The 16,145-nt window shown below is 38.3% G+C and overlaps 1 protein-coding gene across 5 annotated transcripts in view; it reads right to left on the bottom strand.

Annotated features, from left to right (window-relative positions):
* Positions 1 to 16,145, bottom strand: part of MID1 (midline 1) — a 237,620-nt gene that overhangs the window by 15,490 nt on the left and 205,985 nt on the right. For all 5 annotated transcript variants that reach the window (XM_058829062.1, XM_058829064.1, XM_058829061.1 and 2 more), the window contains 4 exons: positions 14,592 to 14,699; positions 11,410 to 11,558; positions 7,803 to 7,930; positions 57 to 200 (listed from right to left, as the gene is read on the bottom strand). In XM_058829062.1, coding sequence (XP_058685045.1) covers positions 57 to 200; positions 7,803 to 7,930; positions 11,410 to 11,558; positions 14,592 to 14,699 — 529 coding nt within the window. The remainder of the gene's footprint in view (positions 1 to 56; positions 201 to 7,802; positions 7,931 to 11,409; positions 11,559 to 14,591; positions 14,700 to 16,145) is intronic.

Here is a 16,145-nt window from a genome sequence, read left to right as displayed (position 1 = left end):
TTGCTTTACATAGAAACCATAAGGGCATAACAAGAAAAGAAAAGGTTTATACTCACTAACAACATTGGCTTGTCCAGTGAAGATTGTGTACTGCAGCTCATAAGAGACCACACTGAACTCATCATCTGATGTCCAGTGCACAGTGATGGTATCATAAGAGGCTGTACAGAGCTCTTCTCGAATGGTGGGTGGGTTGGGAGCTGTGAGATACAACACAGGAGGCACAATCAGTGAAGCATTTCCCTTCTCCCCTGGGATGAGGGTGTTGTAGTAGATGTATGAGATTGTAGAGACATCATCCAACAGACTTCTCAACAACTTTTTACTAATTTCAGTACTAACTTTGATTATCAACTAATTGTTAGGAAGGAATTCTTTAAAACAACATAACCACCTAGGAACTCCAGATTTTGAAAATATTTTGTACTGAAGTAGTTTTAGTTTCAGATGCCATCGACCAAGTGATATACCGGTGGTCACATTAGATGGACACTATGACAAGTTATTTTTTCTAAGATTGTTCTGATCATTTCACCAAACTTATCAAAATTTCACTGATGCATATCAAGAGAGAGGGTCAACACTCTCCACTGTTGACTTGAAATCAGTGCTTGCCCAGCCTGTCTTACCAGAGATTGCCATAAGTGGTATTACAGTGGTACATTCTTCCTGGCCCTGCTCTAGGCTGCACTATGATCTATCATTCATTAGCAACAGGTATTTAAAAAATATAATTTAGAGGAATCTTCCATCACTTATACTTTCATGCTCAATTTTTTCCTCTCTCCATTTTACTTGAGCTCCTAGCTATCCTTTCTAATATAGGTATAATTTCTGCCAGTTATAAAATTAACATTTTTCAACATTAAAAAAGAGCTATTATGATAACATAATGACTACATGAATATTACAGGCAAATAGTCACCCAGGAGCTCTCGTCTCTCCTTTTTTTTCCTAATCAACAGGCAAGATCTTTGTGTAGTAAGATACACAATATTTTCCTATATTAACACATGAGTTTATTTTAAAGACCTATTTAAAGAAGTGAAAATTGAAGTAAATTACTGAGGTCTAAATTTTCTTGTTTTCAATCTTTAAAAAGCCAAACACTTAAATAACAAAGAAATGAGTGTCTCTTTGAAAGACATAGGGATCCTCCTGCATGCTTGTCTCAGTGGGAGCTTCACTCCAAATCATCTTCCCTACAAGCCACATCATGAAAAGAAAATTACAAATTATTGTGCTTTAATTGTGTTTCTCCCAGCTGTCACAGAGTGAAGAAGTTGGGCACTCAAGCTGAAACATCCAAACTATGTCCATATTAAAGGAAAAGGAAGGCAACTATGAATGTTTGTGGTCTCGTTTTGTTTTTTTTTTCTGTCAGCTCTTTAACCTCTGATAGCCACAAATAATAGGCTCAAAAAAAGTCCCTCTGAAGGAATTCCACCTTTACTTGTGCAAGATCTTACTTTTATGAAACATCTATTTTATTTCCATCAAGAATTTTCATAGATCATGTCTCTGGCTTACTGATGTATGTTCCCAAGGATTAAAGTGCAGATAGGTCCCCAGACAACCTCCTTTAACCAAGGGGAATAAGGAAAAGTTCAAATGTGTTTCATGATACAACCATGATTTGTGATGCTGTAAATTCTATTGAATCACAGAAGCCTACCAATGCTTCTTTTTTAACTTGTCAGAGAAACCCTTGGGAAAGAAGGGTATTAAAGAAAGGAAATACAAATAAACTCAAGTAAGGACAGCTATCTGTGAGAAGAATATAATCAAAATGTGGGGGAAAAAAGGTCCACAGTTTTCTGAAAAGATTGATGGTAATATCACCTATGTTTCAAAAATGTATCTTGTAGAACAATCACTGGAGGTTTTAATTTTTTTTTTATTCCTAGTTGGAACTTCATTTCAATATTTTGCCTGCCCTTCAAAGGCCAAACAAAAATTGGAACAAGTGTTAATAACAAATATACAAGTAGATCTATTTTATTTGTCCAATGGTGCTCAACTTAAGTTTTCTTCTGTCATCTCCTGCACCTAACAGCAAAATATTTTACTTGAGAAATGTACTTGTTATCATTTCAGCACAGAAAATAAATATTAATTTATGAAAAGCATAAAATACGGAAGGTTTAATTAACTGTAAACTGCATTTAAATAACACCTAAGCATCTTCAACTTCTTTGAAAACAGCATCCTAAGTTTGCTCCTTGTTTGCACACCTGGCTTTATGGCTGGAAATCTACAGACTTTCATGTAATGAAAATGTCTGAAAGAGATTTGACCTAAGAAAGACATTTTCCCTGGCTCTTGTGATTAACTCACGCTCACCTGAGACTATACTGCATGAATTCAGCTCTTTGGCAGCATTCATTTCATAAACCACTCAGAATAAAACAAATACACCTGATTCTCCTACAGAAAGGCAGGAAAGTCTACATTCAGATGCTTTGTTATGACAAAATAATGTAGCAGTCCAACAGCCAAATTCATCATTCCAAGGCACATGCTCCTTTAGAGAGTGTAAATTTGAAATGCAATTAAAGAGATTGACCTCAACCAGTTAGCTTCAGTATTGCATTTGGTAGTGTGACTTGGTTATTGAATTCACCAGCACTGTTGCAGAGCTCTGTGCCACATGGAAACCTCCTCAAAGACTCCCGTGATCTCAAGGCTGTACCAGCAACCTCGCCTTCCTGACTCGGGTGTGCTTCTCCACTGCTCCACAGGGGAAGCCCAGCATGCTTCCAGCACAGCAGTGGAAGACACTTCTCCACAGAGGATCAGAGCTAGTATCTGGGAGTGGTAACTTCTTCTGGCACTCAGACTTTCATTCACCAGCTTTTGTGAATCAACACTCTCTCATAAGACAGAAAAAACGTTGCTGAAGGCTGTTTTACTTCATTTTAACTCAAAACTGAGTAAACACACTTAAAAAGTCAGTAACCACACCTAGAATGCCTGAAAGGCACTAATATTAGAAATGCAGTTTCTTAAATTTGCTCTCAGGAGTAACTGATCTCACAAGCACAACTACTTCCTTTCAACCCATTTAGTTTAACACACCTTCCTTTCGGTGTCATCAGTGCATGGCTTTTGCTCTGAAGCAGAACATATGGCTCACAAGATCTACACAATAGGGATACTGCCACCTCTCCCTGGTGAATTCCAGCATTAATGCAGTGCCTCCTGGGTGCCTATCGAGATTCTATCTAAATCCTCTCAGCACAAGGTCACAGAGATTAACTGAATCCACCTCAAATTCATTTTGTTTGCTCACTTTCTCTCTCCCTGTCATGCAGTGATTGACTTTGTAAAGATTCCTTGTGGATTTTGATACTGAGTATCAAGACCTAAAAGAAGACCTAAGTAATCTGCTTGAGTTAACGGTGCCAGAAATATCCATATTGCTGGTATGACCATGAGGGGGATGCAGAAGCTGCTCTGAACCTCTCTTTTAGGTATTCATTACTGATTCCATCTTGCATCATGACACTGGGCTGAATCAGCATGGAGGAATTTGAAAGGTACAGTTACATCAGATGTGGATACAAATTTTATGTATTATTAACTTGTTATGTGTGAGTTAGGGCTTGGTCATACATACAAGACATCTTGACCCAGTCTTTGGGCAGACCAGGACTGCTCAAAACCAAGACGATGAGATTACACCCAAACCATGAGACTGAGCGCTGTCTGGGGTTGGTCTTTGATCTTTCAGTGCTGAAAGAGTTAAGCAGTAAGAAAGGTTGTGAAGAGTTTCCAGAATGAAATTGTTTCTGTGTGAAAAAATTGCTGGCATATGCTAGGCAATACATATTTCTTTGTGCAGTCATAGGTGAAGTGATGGATGAAGAAATCTTATCATTGTTTCAGATAGGATTTCTGAAGTAGGGCAAATTGCAAGGTCAAAGAATGGATGTTCCTGCAATTGATTTCGAAGTATTAAGACACAAACCAAGCATTTTTGATTCACAATGGACAAAAAAAGTCCTTATGACAGTAATATTGTACAGAGGGTTTGCAAGTCATATGTATTGCTTGGATCTAGCCAGATACATGTTTAGAAAAAGATGGTTTCCAGATGAAAAGCTTGAGCAACTGTTAAGATAAGAATGCTTTCAAAAGGCATCAAGGTTATATATGCAGAGAATAGAACAGTCAGATGAAGATTATAAGTGTTGTTTTAATATACTGAGCTTGGTATCTCAATGTCTGGCTGGCATATTAGAAACATTAGAGATTTTATTTGGATAGCAGAAGCTTTGGACAGACATCTGTGTAACTGGTAAGCACAAACTACTTAAATTTATTTATTCAGTAAAGAAATAGCTTAGGAGGAAGGAAAGATAGGGTTGGGGAGATGGAGGATGAAGGCAATCTGACAAATATTACCCTGGGAAGAACCAAAGGAGAAAAAAATCTCCAGGAGAAAGCCAAGGTCAGTTGTTTCAAAAGCAACTGACAGCAGAGATAATGAAGCTGGAATTTAGGTTTTGACATTTTGTTCAGAAGCAGTACAGATGATAGTCATAAGGTAGGCTTCTTCACTTAATTCACAGCATAGATCTATGACTAGGATGTACAGATGGTCTTCGTTTTACTTAACTGTGAAACGTGACAAAAGTAAAGCCTAATTCACTCTGTCACAAATTGTTCAGTTTATGATCTATGAAAATTCCATGCACCAATCTGAGTAATATAAATCTTTCTCTGGATTTCTGGACAATGATAGAGAATAATCAAGTGCATTTTTGTCTTGGGGTTATATATATATGTATATGTATATACCTATATCTCATGTATACCTATGTACATATATTTACATAAATGTATTTTTACTGTCTGCATAGGTTGCATTTGATGTTCTGATAATTCGGACATGTGCTTTGCATTTTGCCACTGCAGCCATATGCTATTTGTTAATGGGAAGAAAAGCCAGTTAGAACAGTTTTTCACTGGACATCAAGGGCAAGGATAAAAATGGTTTGTTAGGAAAAAAACAGGTCTGTTTTTGTTTTAATCCTTCCTCTCATTTCCTTGGATTTTTATAAATTTGGGGTGAAGGCTCAACATGATGGCAAAATTCCTGCAGATTTGGAGAGAGGCAGACACCATAACATTTCACTGGTCCTGTATAAGAAGCTGAAGTTACTCTTATCACATTATTGTTGTGTTTCATTTACTTGAATATGTGTTAGACACTGATTATGTTCATCTGTCACACAGTGATAAAGAAATTCCTTGCAGATATAATTTCTCTTTTAGATATGGCAAGAACCCCAAAGCTCCATCAGGCAAGAGTGCTGCTGCCCTGTGCATGCACCCAGTCTTGTGCTTCCCAATATCAATCTATTCACTATTCACAGAATCACAGAATCAGAGAATACTTTGGATTGGGAGGAACCTTTAAAGGTCATCTGGCCCAATCTCCACAGTGAACAGGGGCAGGTTGCTCAGAGTTCTGTCCAGCTTGACCTTGAATGTTTCCAGGGATGGGACCTCTACAGCCTCTCTGGCTACCTGTTCCAACGTCTCCTTATGTTCCAATGCCACCTTAAAGATTTTTTCCTTATATGTAGTCTGAATTTACCCTCCTTTGGTTTAGATCCGTTACCCCTTGTTCTTTCTCAACAGACACTACAAAAATGTTTTAAGTGTTGAAAGACCACGATGAGGTCTCCTTGGAGCCCTGTCTTCTGCAGGCTGAACAACCCTCACTTTCTCAGGCTTTCCTCTGAAGAAAAGCCAGAAGCCAGTCCTCTGATTGGAAAAGATAGTGGCAATGAGGAGACTGCACCCTCACATTCTCCTGAACTAACACAAGTATATGCTCTGAAAACTGAGACAAGTGAATGGACTCAGGAAGTGTTTTCCAGTGCTTTTCTAAAAGCGCTTTGTGTCTTTCATTGCAAATTCTTGCTGCTAACAGCAGATGCTTAAAGACCCTGCAAAATAAAAACCTACCGCTCTCTTCTGTTTTCAATTGAGCTGGAATGAATTGTTCTAATTCTGGCATTGAAATCAAAACACCCTAAATTACAGTAATTTGTTTCTCTTTGTGAGTCATTGTACATTCTGAGACTGCACATTAGTCAGGCTTTCAGTAAGGGTCTAATCCTGTGGGCTTCCTCAGGCCAGAGATCTCAGGCGGGGCTCTGCTGTGCGGAGAGCCCACCCCACAGCCTGGCTCAGAGCACACTGCACACTCTAGTTCCAGACACAGCCAGATCCTCCAGGTCTGTGATGGGGAAATACACAGTGTCACTGACATGAGAAAACATCTTTCACTGCTGAGCCTGTGATGTTGATTGCTGGAACAGCTTCTGGTTGCTCATGGGAACTCTGCCAGGCAGCAATCTGCTGCAGCAAAGAGCAGCCCCAAGGGAGAGGGTAACACCTGGAGCATCCATCTCCTGGGAAATAGGGTTTGGTCCCTGTTCTCTCTCCTCTAGCCCTCCAGGCTGAGCTCCAGCTGTTCTTTCACTTCACTCTGCTGCAGCGGCTTTTAACCATTTCTCAATCCTACTTCCTCAACTCCAGTGATGAAGAATGCAAGGAGAGGAGGTAGGAAATGCATCCCAGTTGTTTGAAGCATCTAATGCTTCCTGGGGTTCTAATGCTTTTGGGGCTGCTGGAGGTAATATATCCAGGATTAAGGGGGAGAGAGTATTTGGCTTATGTAGCAAGCTCTCGGAAGTGGCTGGGCAGCAAGGGTTATCTCTGTCAGAAAATATCGAGCTGACTCAGTATCAGACACAGGTACACCTGCCCCGGTCCGAAGCCTAGCCCATCACTGTGCTGATAGTGCCTCTGAGACAGCCTTTTAAAGAAAGGGTAAGAAAGGCTATGCAGCAGAGGGGGAGAGAGGAGTGAGAAAATGTGATGGAAACAGCCCTGCAGATGCCAAGATTGGTGAAGAAGGAGGGGGAAGAGATGCCCCAGGTGCTGTAGCAGAAATCCCCCTGCAGCCTGCAGTGAAGACTATGGTGATGCAGGCTGTTTCCCTGTAGCCCATGGAAGTCTACAGTGAAACAGATATCCACCTGCAGCTGTGGAGGACCACCCTGGAGCAGGCTGATATGCCCTGGAGGAAGCTGCAGCCTGCAAAGAGAAGACCACACAGGAGAAAGGTTTCTCACAGGAATCATGGCCCACGGGGGACTCACACTGGAGCAGTCCACTCCTGAAGGACTCATCTGACAGAAAGGACCCACTCTGAAGCAGCTGTTGGAGAACAGCACTCTGTTGGAAGGGCCCATGGTGGAGAAGTTCATGAAGAGCTGCATTCTGTGGGAGAAAGCCCATACCAGAGTAGGGGAAAGGCACCAGAAGAAGGAGTGGCAGAGATGATGTGTGATGAACTGATGACAATCTCCACTCCTCATCCCCATGCACCACTTGGTGGGGAGCAGGCAGAAGAGCTAGGAGTGAAGTTGAGCCCAAGAAGGGCGGAGTGGGGAAAAGTTTTTTTTTTAGATTTGTTTTTATTTCTCAGTGTCCTACTTTTATAATTAATTTGCAATAAATTACATTAATCTTCCCCAAGTTGAGTCTGTTTTGCCTGTAGCAGTAATTCTTGAGTGATCTCCTTGTCCTTATCTCAACCCATGAGTTTTCATCTTATTTTCTCCCTTTACTGAGGAAATGGAGTGAGAGTGGCTTGGTGTGCGCCTAGCAATCAGACAAAGTTACAACGACAGGGAGAACTGAAGAAAATCCTATCACTACTATTTTATGAGGAGTATATAATAATAGCACCTATATTAAGGAAAAAAAAAAAAAAGTACCTGTAAGGTAATCAAGGCATTCCAACAATTTCTTCTCCCTGGTAAAATCAAGCGCGAAAGTATCAAAAGTATCATTGAGATTAATTTCAGGAATTAGAACCTGGGAGGATGCAGTTGCCATGGAAACCCTGTAATGAAAAGGAAAATGTCTTTTAGCACTCAAGACACAAAGACTTTCATATCAAGGTGGACCTGATCAATATAATATAATATATATATTATATACAATATAAAATAATCAATTATTAATATAATATATAATATATAATATATAACATATAATATATAATATATAATATATAGATAGTAATTATATAATATATATTAATATATAATTATTATAATTATATAATATTATCAATATAATAGCTTCCCAAAGAGCTTGATAAAAGACCATATACTTATTTTATATATATGGTTTAAGTTAGGAACTTCTGCTATTTTTCTTTTTTGACAGCAAGATCTACAATATTATTTTTTTTACTGAGTTTAGGCCTATCGTGCAGTGTCAAATAAGATTTTAACAAAATATTGGCCAAGCAACAACATCCCTTGAATTCTTCTTTTTAATCACCCATTGAACCAAGGAAGAAAGAGCACTATAATTAGCCATGTTTTAAGCAATCCAGACAGATGCTGCATCTTTCCCAACCCTTGTTTTCCCAAGCAGTTTCTTGCTCCAGGCACGCCTTGGCACTGCTGTCCCAAGGGCTTGGTGCAGTCCCCAGACCTCCTCAGCTGTTCACCACAGCATGCTGCTGTTAACTTCAAAAGGCACAGGAGGGAGATAAAACAAATAGATGTCAGCATGGTTTATTTTAAAAGGCTTTTCCCTGCAAAGCATGTGTGCATACTTAAATGTCCTCCAAAACTGAAAAGTTTCCTCACCTACCTCATTTCAGGAGCTACATTCACATTTTCTCTGTCCAGATGTACTAATATAAAGAGATGAACTTTCAGAGGAAAAATGCTGTCAGGAAGCATTTTTCAGACCCTTCAGCCTGGTTTCTCAAAAGACATATTTCTGGAGAGTTGGATATTGGATGTGTTTATAGAAAGTTTGACTGGTTTAAGGAGAGAGATTATTAAACCTTATGCTATACAACAGAAATTAGGCAAATGTTTCAGTTTGGAGGTAAATAACTATGCATGCAATCTATGTCTGTTATCTGTCATTCATGACATGTCTGATCAAAATATTTGATTGCTTAAATTTAAAATTTCCCCAAATTATTCTTTTTCTGTAGAAATTACTCCAGGACTTTTTTTTTACTAAGGAATATTTCTTTATATATATTTTGTGTAGTATTTTAGGAAAATACAATAGGAAAGCCAAAACCAGAGCTGTACATCTCATTGTCTCCAGCATAGATTTCAAAAGCTGAGACGAGGAGGTTTCCTGGTCAATAATCTTGTTGTACAGTTTTAATCATTGTTTCTTTTGCAGCTGTGGATGTAGAACTGAGTTTAAAGTAGATCCTAGGACAGATTTTTTTTTATTTTTTTTTAATAGCACCAGGCCTTTTTGGACTGTTTTGGGGGATATGAAAAAGGTGCTGTATTTACATGTGTTACAGTCAGTTTTTGGTGAGATGAACAATTCAAAATTTCAGACACTATGTCACCATATTAGGCTCAGAGGACTGAGTTTCGTCCTGTAGTTCTGCCTACTGTTGACACTGTAAACACTGACACTGTACTTGATTGGAAAGGGTTTTTCTAGGATAAATGCATTTCACCCACTGTAAATAATGCACAACTTAATAATCAGAGTGTATTTAATGACTTTGCTTGTGCAGTTACCTGTTGTGCTTACAACAGAAAATATTTTACTGCAATTACTTAGAAATACGTGGATGAAGAAACACAATGAGCATGATTTTAGGAGACTGCTTTAGCTGCTGGAGCTCAGAGCCCTGGTGAGACTGTTACATGAGCAGTCTAAAAGCAAACAAAATGTTGCTCACCACATGAGAACTAAGAGAGTTACTAGTGAGGAATAATTTATTAATTCTATTTAGCCTCTTTTTCCATTTGCAATTTGTCTGCAAGCCCTTGGTGGTTTTTTTACCCTCGGTTTTATTCACTGCTTGGAATGATTCTCTGATTTTCAGGGTGTTCACAGCCATCCCATTAAAGACAGCAATCTCTGATAGCCAAGAATTAAGTTTGATTGGGCACATATGTCAGCTTGTCTCATTTCTGCTGTCCCAATGTCTGTTCCGTGATTGTATTTATGATGCAACTGTTCATGCTTAAAAGTTCAAACTGGAGCTTCTCTGGATATGTTGTGGTAGTCACACATAAAGCCCTGTGTCTCCACAAGTTTCTACCCTACTGATGGTTCTGCTGAATACTGAAAATAAGGGCAGACCCCCACCTTCAGATTTTGGTACTTGTAGTTTTAGTACTGGCTTCAACTGGGATGCCACAATGTTGCTTGGTGACAGAATGTAAACCACAGTCTGAGAGACAACATATAATCCACTGTCTTGCCTGGCCTTGCCTTTTCAACTGATTTTCAGTTTTCTGAATCTGTAATGGGCAACCCAGTGTTGGCGGCTTATTTATAAATTGACAATTAGCTTTGATGAAGACTGATGCAGCACACCTGTGTAAGTGAAAGACTTAAAAAATTTGTAATAGGAGCAGGGAATTTCATGTTCTGAATTTGGGGGAAACTGGCCAGAAAATGTGAAGATATAATGTGAACCCAGAAATAAAAAAATAACTATTAAAATTAGCTATTTAAAAGAATTTAAAAAGAGCATACTTTTGATGTCTTTCTTTGTTGTCCATATTCTCCTTTCTTAAAACTTCTTAATTTTTTAAAAATATTTTTCTGATTGCTAAACAGCTGATATTCCAGCAGAATATGTTTTCATCAGAAAATCCTGCTGAAACTCAATGCATTCACAGCATTACACTGAAAACCAGACCAAATTTTCCAATAGCATGGTCCTTGTGATCCTTGATATATCTGGCTTGCTGAAGAGGAGACAGGATCCTGAAAGGAGTAGAAATTCCCTGCACCCAGGGACCCAACACAACAACTTCCCTGGTGTCTGGTGTAACTTCCAGACCTCCAGGATTGTTGAATCTCCATCTCTTCAAGATGCATGGTGCAGGTTCACAAAGTTCATTCATTTCATTACCTTGTAGCTTGCTATTTTATGAAGAATATGAATTAAATAATTCCTAGTTTCTTCTAAAGAATGTACTAACTGCCTGACTTCTTTCTCAATCTCAGAATTTTTCATGAAGTAGGAATTTCAGCCATAAACCCATTTTTTAAAGTGCATTTAACATCAGACATCTGCTTGGCAACCATTCTAACTCTTTCACTTGTGCATGCTGTAATTGTTGTAACTCTTAATTTTCACCCTTTTTTGACTGCTCCCCTTCTCAAAAGGATGTTTTGATTAAGCATTAGAGTAAGGTTCTTCCCACTCTGGTATAGCATGAAGTAGCATTTTGGGGGAATATGTCAACTATCCCCTGCCTTTGACCACATCTCTGATGTGACAAAACAAGAGAAAGCAACTATGAAAACCCAGCTGTCTTAAAGTGAGGTTTTTCACTTTATTGAGAGGAATGTCTCCTTTACCTTTCAGTGATATTTTTAGCTGTTTGCAGGAAGCGAGCGTGATCGTTCTCCTTCAGTGACTGCTCAGCCTGAGAGATGAGGGATGTCGAGCGCTCAATGCACTGCTTGCAGTTGGCAATCTGCTGAGCCAGTTTTCTCAACCTCACCACCTTGAGTGGAAACACAGGAAAGCAGTCATGTCTCTAAGGTCACAAATCATGAGTGGGTTTGCAATTCAGAGGCAAAGCTGGGCAAAGGAGGAGTTAAGATGAATGGCTTTGGTGACAAGCTTTGTGGTGAACTCCATCTAGCCATGTAACATTTTTAATAAGGGACAGGCACAGCCTTTCTGCCTGAATAATTTCCACATGGAAAACAACAGGGGAGAGCCAAAACAAGCACAGCTGGCCTATTTTCCAGCAGGAGGAACGTCATTTCCTGGTAATTTCTGCTTACATGATAACTAAGGTCTATTTAGATAACCATTTCCCTGAAATTATGAGATCTGTGTTAAAAGCCACTTATGGATTAACTACTTTTTTCCTATTACTAAGGTGAGTTTCATAAAAAGAAAAAAACTTAAAATAAAAGTTAACAGAAAAAGACTGTTCAATTCTGTTAACAATACATGCCTGACCTCATTATGTGCTTTAAGTAAAAAAAGGGTGTTTTCTTGTTGGATATTTTTAGCTGGACAAAAGCACAGTAGCATTGGAGAGCTGATTATTATTACTGCAAACATATGTGCTGGAGATAAACACAGTAGATGTGACTGTAATCATTAGCTGGAAGGTTAGGGAAGGGCACAGTCCTCCATTTAAAGACAATGTTGGCTAACAAAACTTTCAGGAACTACAATAGTTCCTGAAAGGTCTGGGAGTCTTTCCCTTTGTTATCACATCAGGATCATAGTTTGAACAAGAGTAAGAAATAGGAAGGAAATTAAGTAATTCTGGAGTTTAGAAAAGCACATTAAAACCCAGTTACATGCAAAATGAGGAAACTAACAACCAAGTGGGTTGGCAGAAATGTCCAAATTTATAATCAAGATAACATTCCCAATCTCAGGAATTAGGACACAAGCTATGAAGTTGCTGATTTGACTTTCAGATATATTTGCATCCTAAGCAGTGATGAGGGTATCTTAGTGCAGCTATCTGACAACAGAAACAAGTGGGAAAATAAACATTTTTGAAAAACTTCCCTAAAAAGATACTGGCCAAATGATTTGTGTCACTTAGTATTTGTATCTCTTTAAAGACAGGAACAACAAAGAGAAGAAAATGCTGGGAATGCACAGATTTTGGTAATGCTAATGACTTGATCAGCTTCTAGGATGAACTAATGCTACAACATGTCCTGTGAATTTGCAGAGATTACAATTCAGTCTACACCAGCCCAGCCAGGGAAAGGTTCACTGCAGTGTTGAGAAGTTCGTGTCTTTATTTATTAATTAATTAACAAGCAAACAGTGAACTGAAATAAATGTTAACTTGTGAGTTTTTTGCATGATTTTTGATGTCTGTATATGAACTATTTTTTCCCTCGATTGATTCTTCCTTATATCTTCAAGAAGATGAAGATGATAAATTGAAAAAGAAGAGTCTCATTTTACTCAGTCCCCACCCACTTCTGCAATGGTAGGAATGACATCTGCCCTAGGATTATTTTACCTAGTTGGTATTTGCCTCTTTCCTGTTACATGTTCTGTGGGATTTTATAGGTTTGGGTGATAGGTGAGATTAAGCACGAAGCTGCACAGGGTGTTCAGACTTGTGTAGCTGAACTTGCAGCCTTGCAGGCACAGCTAGAATTCAGCACGTGTTCCCAGCTCTGTAGCCACACCTACAGTTCTATAGAGAAACTTGTCATGCTCTACCTTCCAGGAAGACTCTTAAAGGAAGATACACTGGGCAGAACTTCCTGTGGCTTTTCACATGGGTCTCTTGAGACCTTGAGATCTTATACCACATTTGAGTCAAAGCATTCCAGACCGTGACTGGACCTCCACTGATATAACTTTCAGCTCAGCAAAATAGAACAAAGAATGGGGACAGATTCTGATAACAGCTCTACTCAAATAAATTTGGAGTCAATTGTATTACAAATCTTCCATGCTAATGGAAATTAGAATACATTTTTTCAAGCAACAGTTTTTAAAAGCAATGTGTATATTGCACAAATCCAAATGAATGTTAAGTTTTCTACTTCATCGGTAGCGTAACTGGCCTCTCTGCACAGAGAAAAGAGCTGAAACAAAAATGAAGGCCATCTATTTAATTTGAAGGGAATTATATTTTGTTAACTGCATGAGGAAATTCAGGTTTTTTCACACAGTGTACAAGACGTGTGATTTCAAACGTGTTTAAGTTAGCCATTGCCTACAGGCTTTTCATTTCAAGTTAATTGGAATATCTCGACAGCCACATGAACCATTTAACCTGCTCTTGACTTTATTCCTTTCCTGAGCTTTTCCCACACAAGAAGAATGAATATCTGACTTAGTTAGTTTAGGAGTTAAACAGTAAACACCTTGTACCTAGAAAATAAAAACACTAATTCAACTCTAGTGCATTTCTGAGTTAAAAGTTAGCTAGCAAAATATGTTGAAACTTGAGCATCAGAGATTTTTCCTGCTCAATGTGTTTGTTATTAGTAATCACGGAACTTTGGGAATTAGAAATGCACACCTAATTTAATTTCTTGCACATTTTTGAATATCTGTTTTTGTAAATAAGTTAAGATTTTACATTCCATGAATGACAATGACTGGAACAAATTTTTTGTGTGATAATATTTGAATAAAAAGTTAAAGTACCTAGATAAAAAAAAAAAAAAAGATAATTGAGAGACATGATTCTATGTGCTGTGACATTTTGTGAAAGTTAACACTTTGGGGGAAATACTGTCAGGCACATAACAGAGTAAAGGAAACATTAAGTGGATGTAATTTGTCATTTACTGATCATGACAACAATTTCTGGTTTTAGCCTTAAAATCCGTAATCACCTGTAGTAAGAGAAACACCAAATATACAGTTGGGGTCCAGCATACTAATCTTCAAGGACTTCATTCTTCTTTACACAAAAGTATCAGCCAAGGACTACATAAGGACTTTTACAAATTTCTAGCAATAATATCTGCAGTCAAAAAAGCTGCAATCAAAAGGAAACAGTGTTGACCTAAAGAAGAAAAGCTTTTACCTTTCCTTCTTTGATTTTGGTTCCAATTATTTGCCGTCTTTGCTGGATTATTTCAATGAGTTGGTCACATTCTTCCATCAGCTTGGTTTCTTGGCGGGATGCATTTACCTATGAAGCAAAACCTTATTATTAGCAAAACCTTTTCTGACATTTTCCTTTTCCATTTTCTACTTTAAAAATTGCAATTTCTAAAATACTGGGTTTGGCATTTCTTTTCCTCCTTTCTATGTATGGTCTGTGTAATCTTCAGTCCCCTCTTTTGGATTTTGAGAAGTGCTGAATTGAGTCGCAATGTCTTGCTTGTAGGAGGCAGGAGTCACAAATAGATGATCAGGTATTTCTAACTCTAGTGAGAGAAGTCTGGTTTGGTGAGTGTTGAGTGGTGCCAGCTCTAGCACACAGCAGTGAGAAGCGAGGTCTCTTCACACATCACGGTTTGCAGCCATATAAAGCACTGGTGAACACCAGTGTGTTAAGGACACGAGTACTGGAGCAGAGAGTCCATCTGGTGCAATATCTGCTCTCACTGCTGCTAGTGCCAGTATCTGATAGTAAAGAGTGCTAAGAGGAAAGAAGTCCCAACATATGACTCCCATGAATGCTTTCTCCTCCTCCAACCATTTGTAGATTGGTCTTCTTGAACAGGACACAATTTATACATTACAAATATTCAGAAGAATTAGATTACATGGATTTATTTAGTCTCCCCTACAAATCCTGGAAATCTTAGGAATCTGCATCACTCTACAGAAATCAGCACCACAGCTTAACTCAGTGAAGTGAACAACTGCCTCCTTTTAGAGGGATTTGAACCTATCTCCTTCCAGCTGCCGTTATTGATCCCAAGTCCTTTTACTGGAAAGGACAGTGAACTACTGATACCATATATATTCACATATTGGTTCCTGAAAGATTCAAGCTATCAAAGAACCAAGTGACAATACCAAGGTGCATGCTGACTGTCTTAATTACTCCTGATTTGCCTTAGCAATGAATCTGATAGAAAACAGTGTGCTCATGTAGTTTTCTAGAGTATAAATATATGAGGAAATGAATTTTTTTTAGTGCAAAACCCCTCACAAATATTAGCTCTCTGTAGAAAGCATTGACTTTTGATAAAAAAAATAAATAGAAGACTTGTAATAGAAAAGTTTGGGTTTTCAGATGAATATGTTCTGTTTCTGAAGGAGACTGATTTTTATGGTACAAAGTCAACATTCTATATAACCAGAAGAAAAAAGTATTTCCCCTCCAGCATTTGCGTGTTTAGCTTATATATAAAGCTGTATGACTCAGAAAGAAAGAGCAAAGAATCAGAAAAAAAAGTAAAAAAGTTCTAATCATGTCTAGAATAAAAAAACCCAAAAAACCAAAAATCCAACTTATTTCAGAGCTTATGTTTCCATTTGCATTTTGCTAAAAGAGAGTAAGAAGTTAAATCAGCTTTCAGCTCTGATAATTGCACCCACAACCATGTCATCTTTTCCCCTGGGACAGTAAGAGCCAGTGGTGAACAACAACAGGGAATGATTTCATGTGACAAGTAACTGTATT

This window comes from Poecile atricapillus, chromosome 1, assembly GCF_030490865.1.
Source record: "Poecile atricapillus isolate bPoeAtr1 chromosome 1, bPoeAtr1.hap1, whole genome shotgun sequence".
NCBI classification, from domain to species: domain Eukaryota; kingdom Metazoa; phylum Chordata; class Aves; order Passeriformes; family Paridae; genus Poecile; species Poecile atricapillus.
Note: the sequence above shows the minus strand (reverse complement) of the source record. Positions and strands in the feature narration are given on the sequence as shown.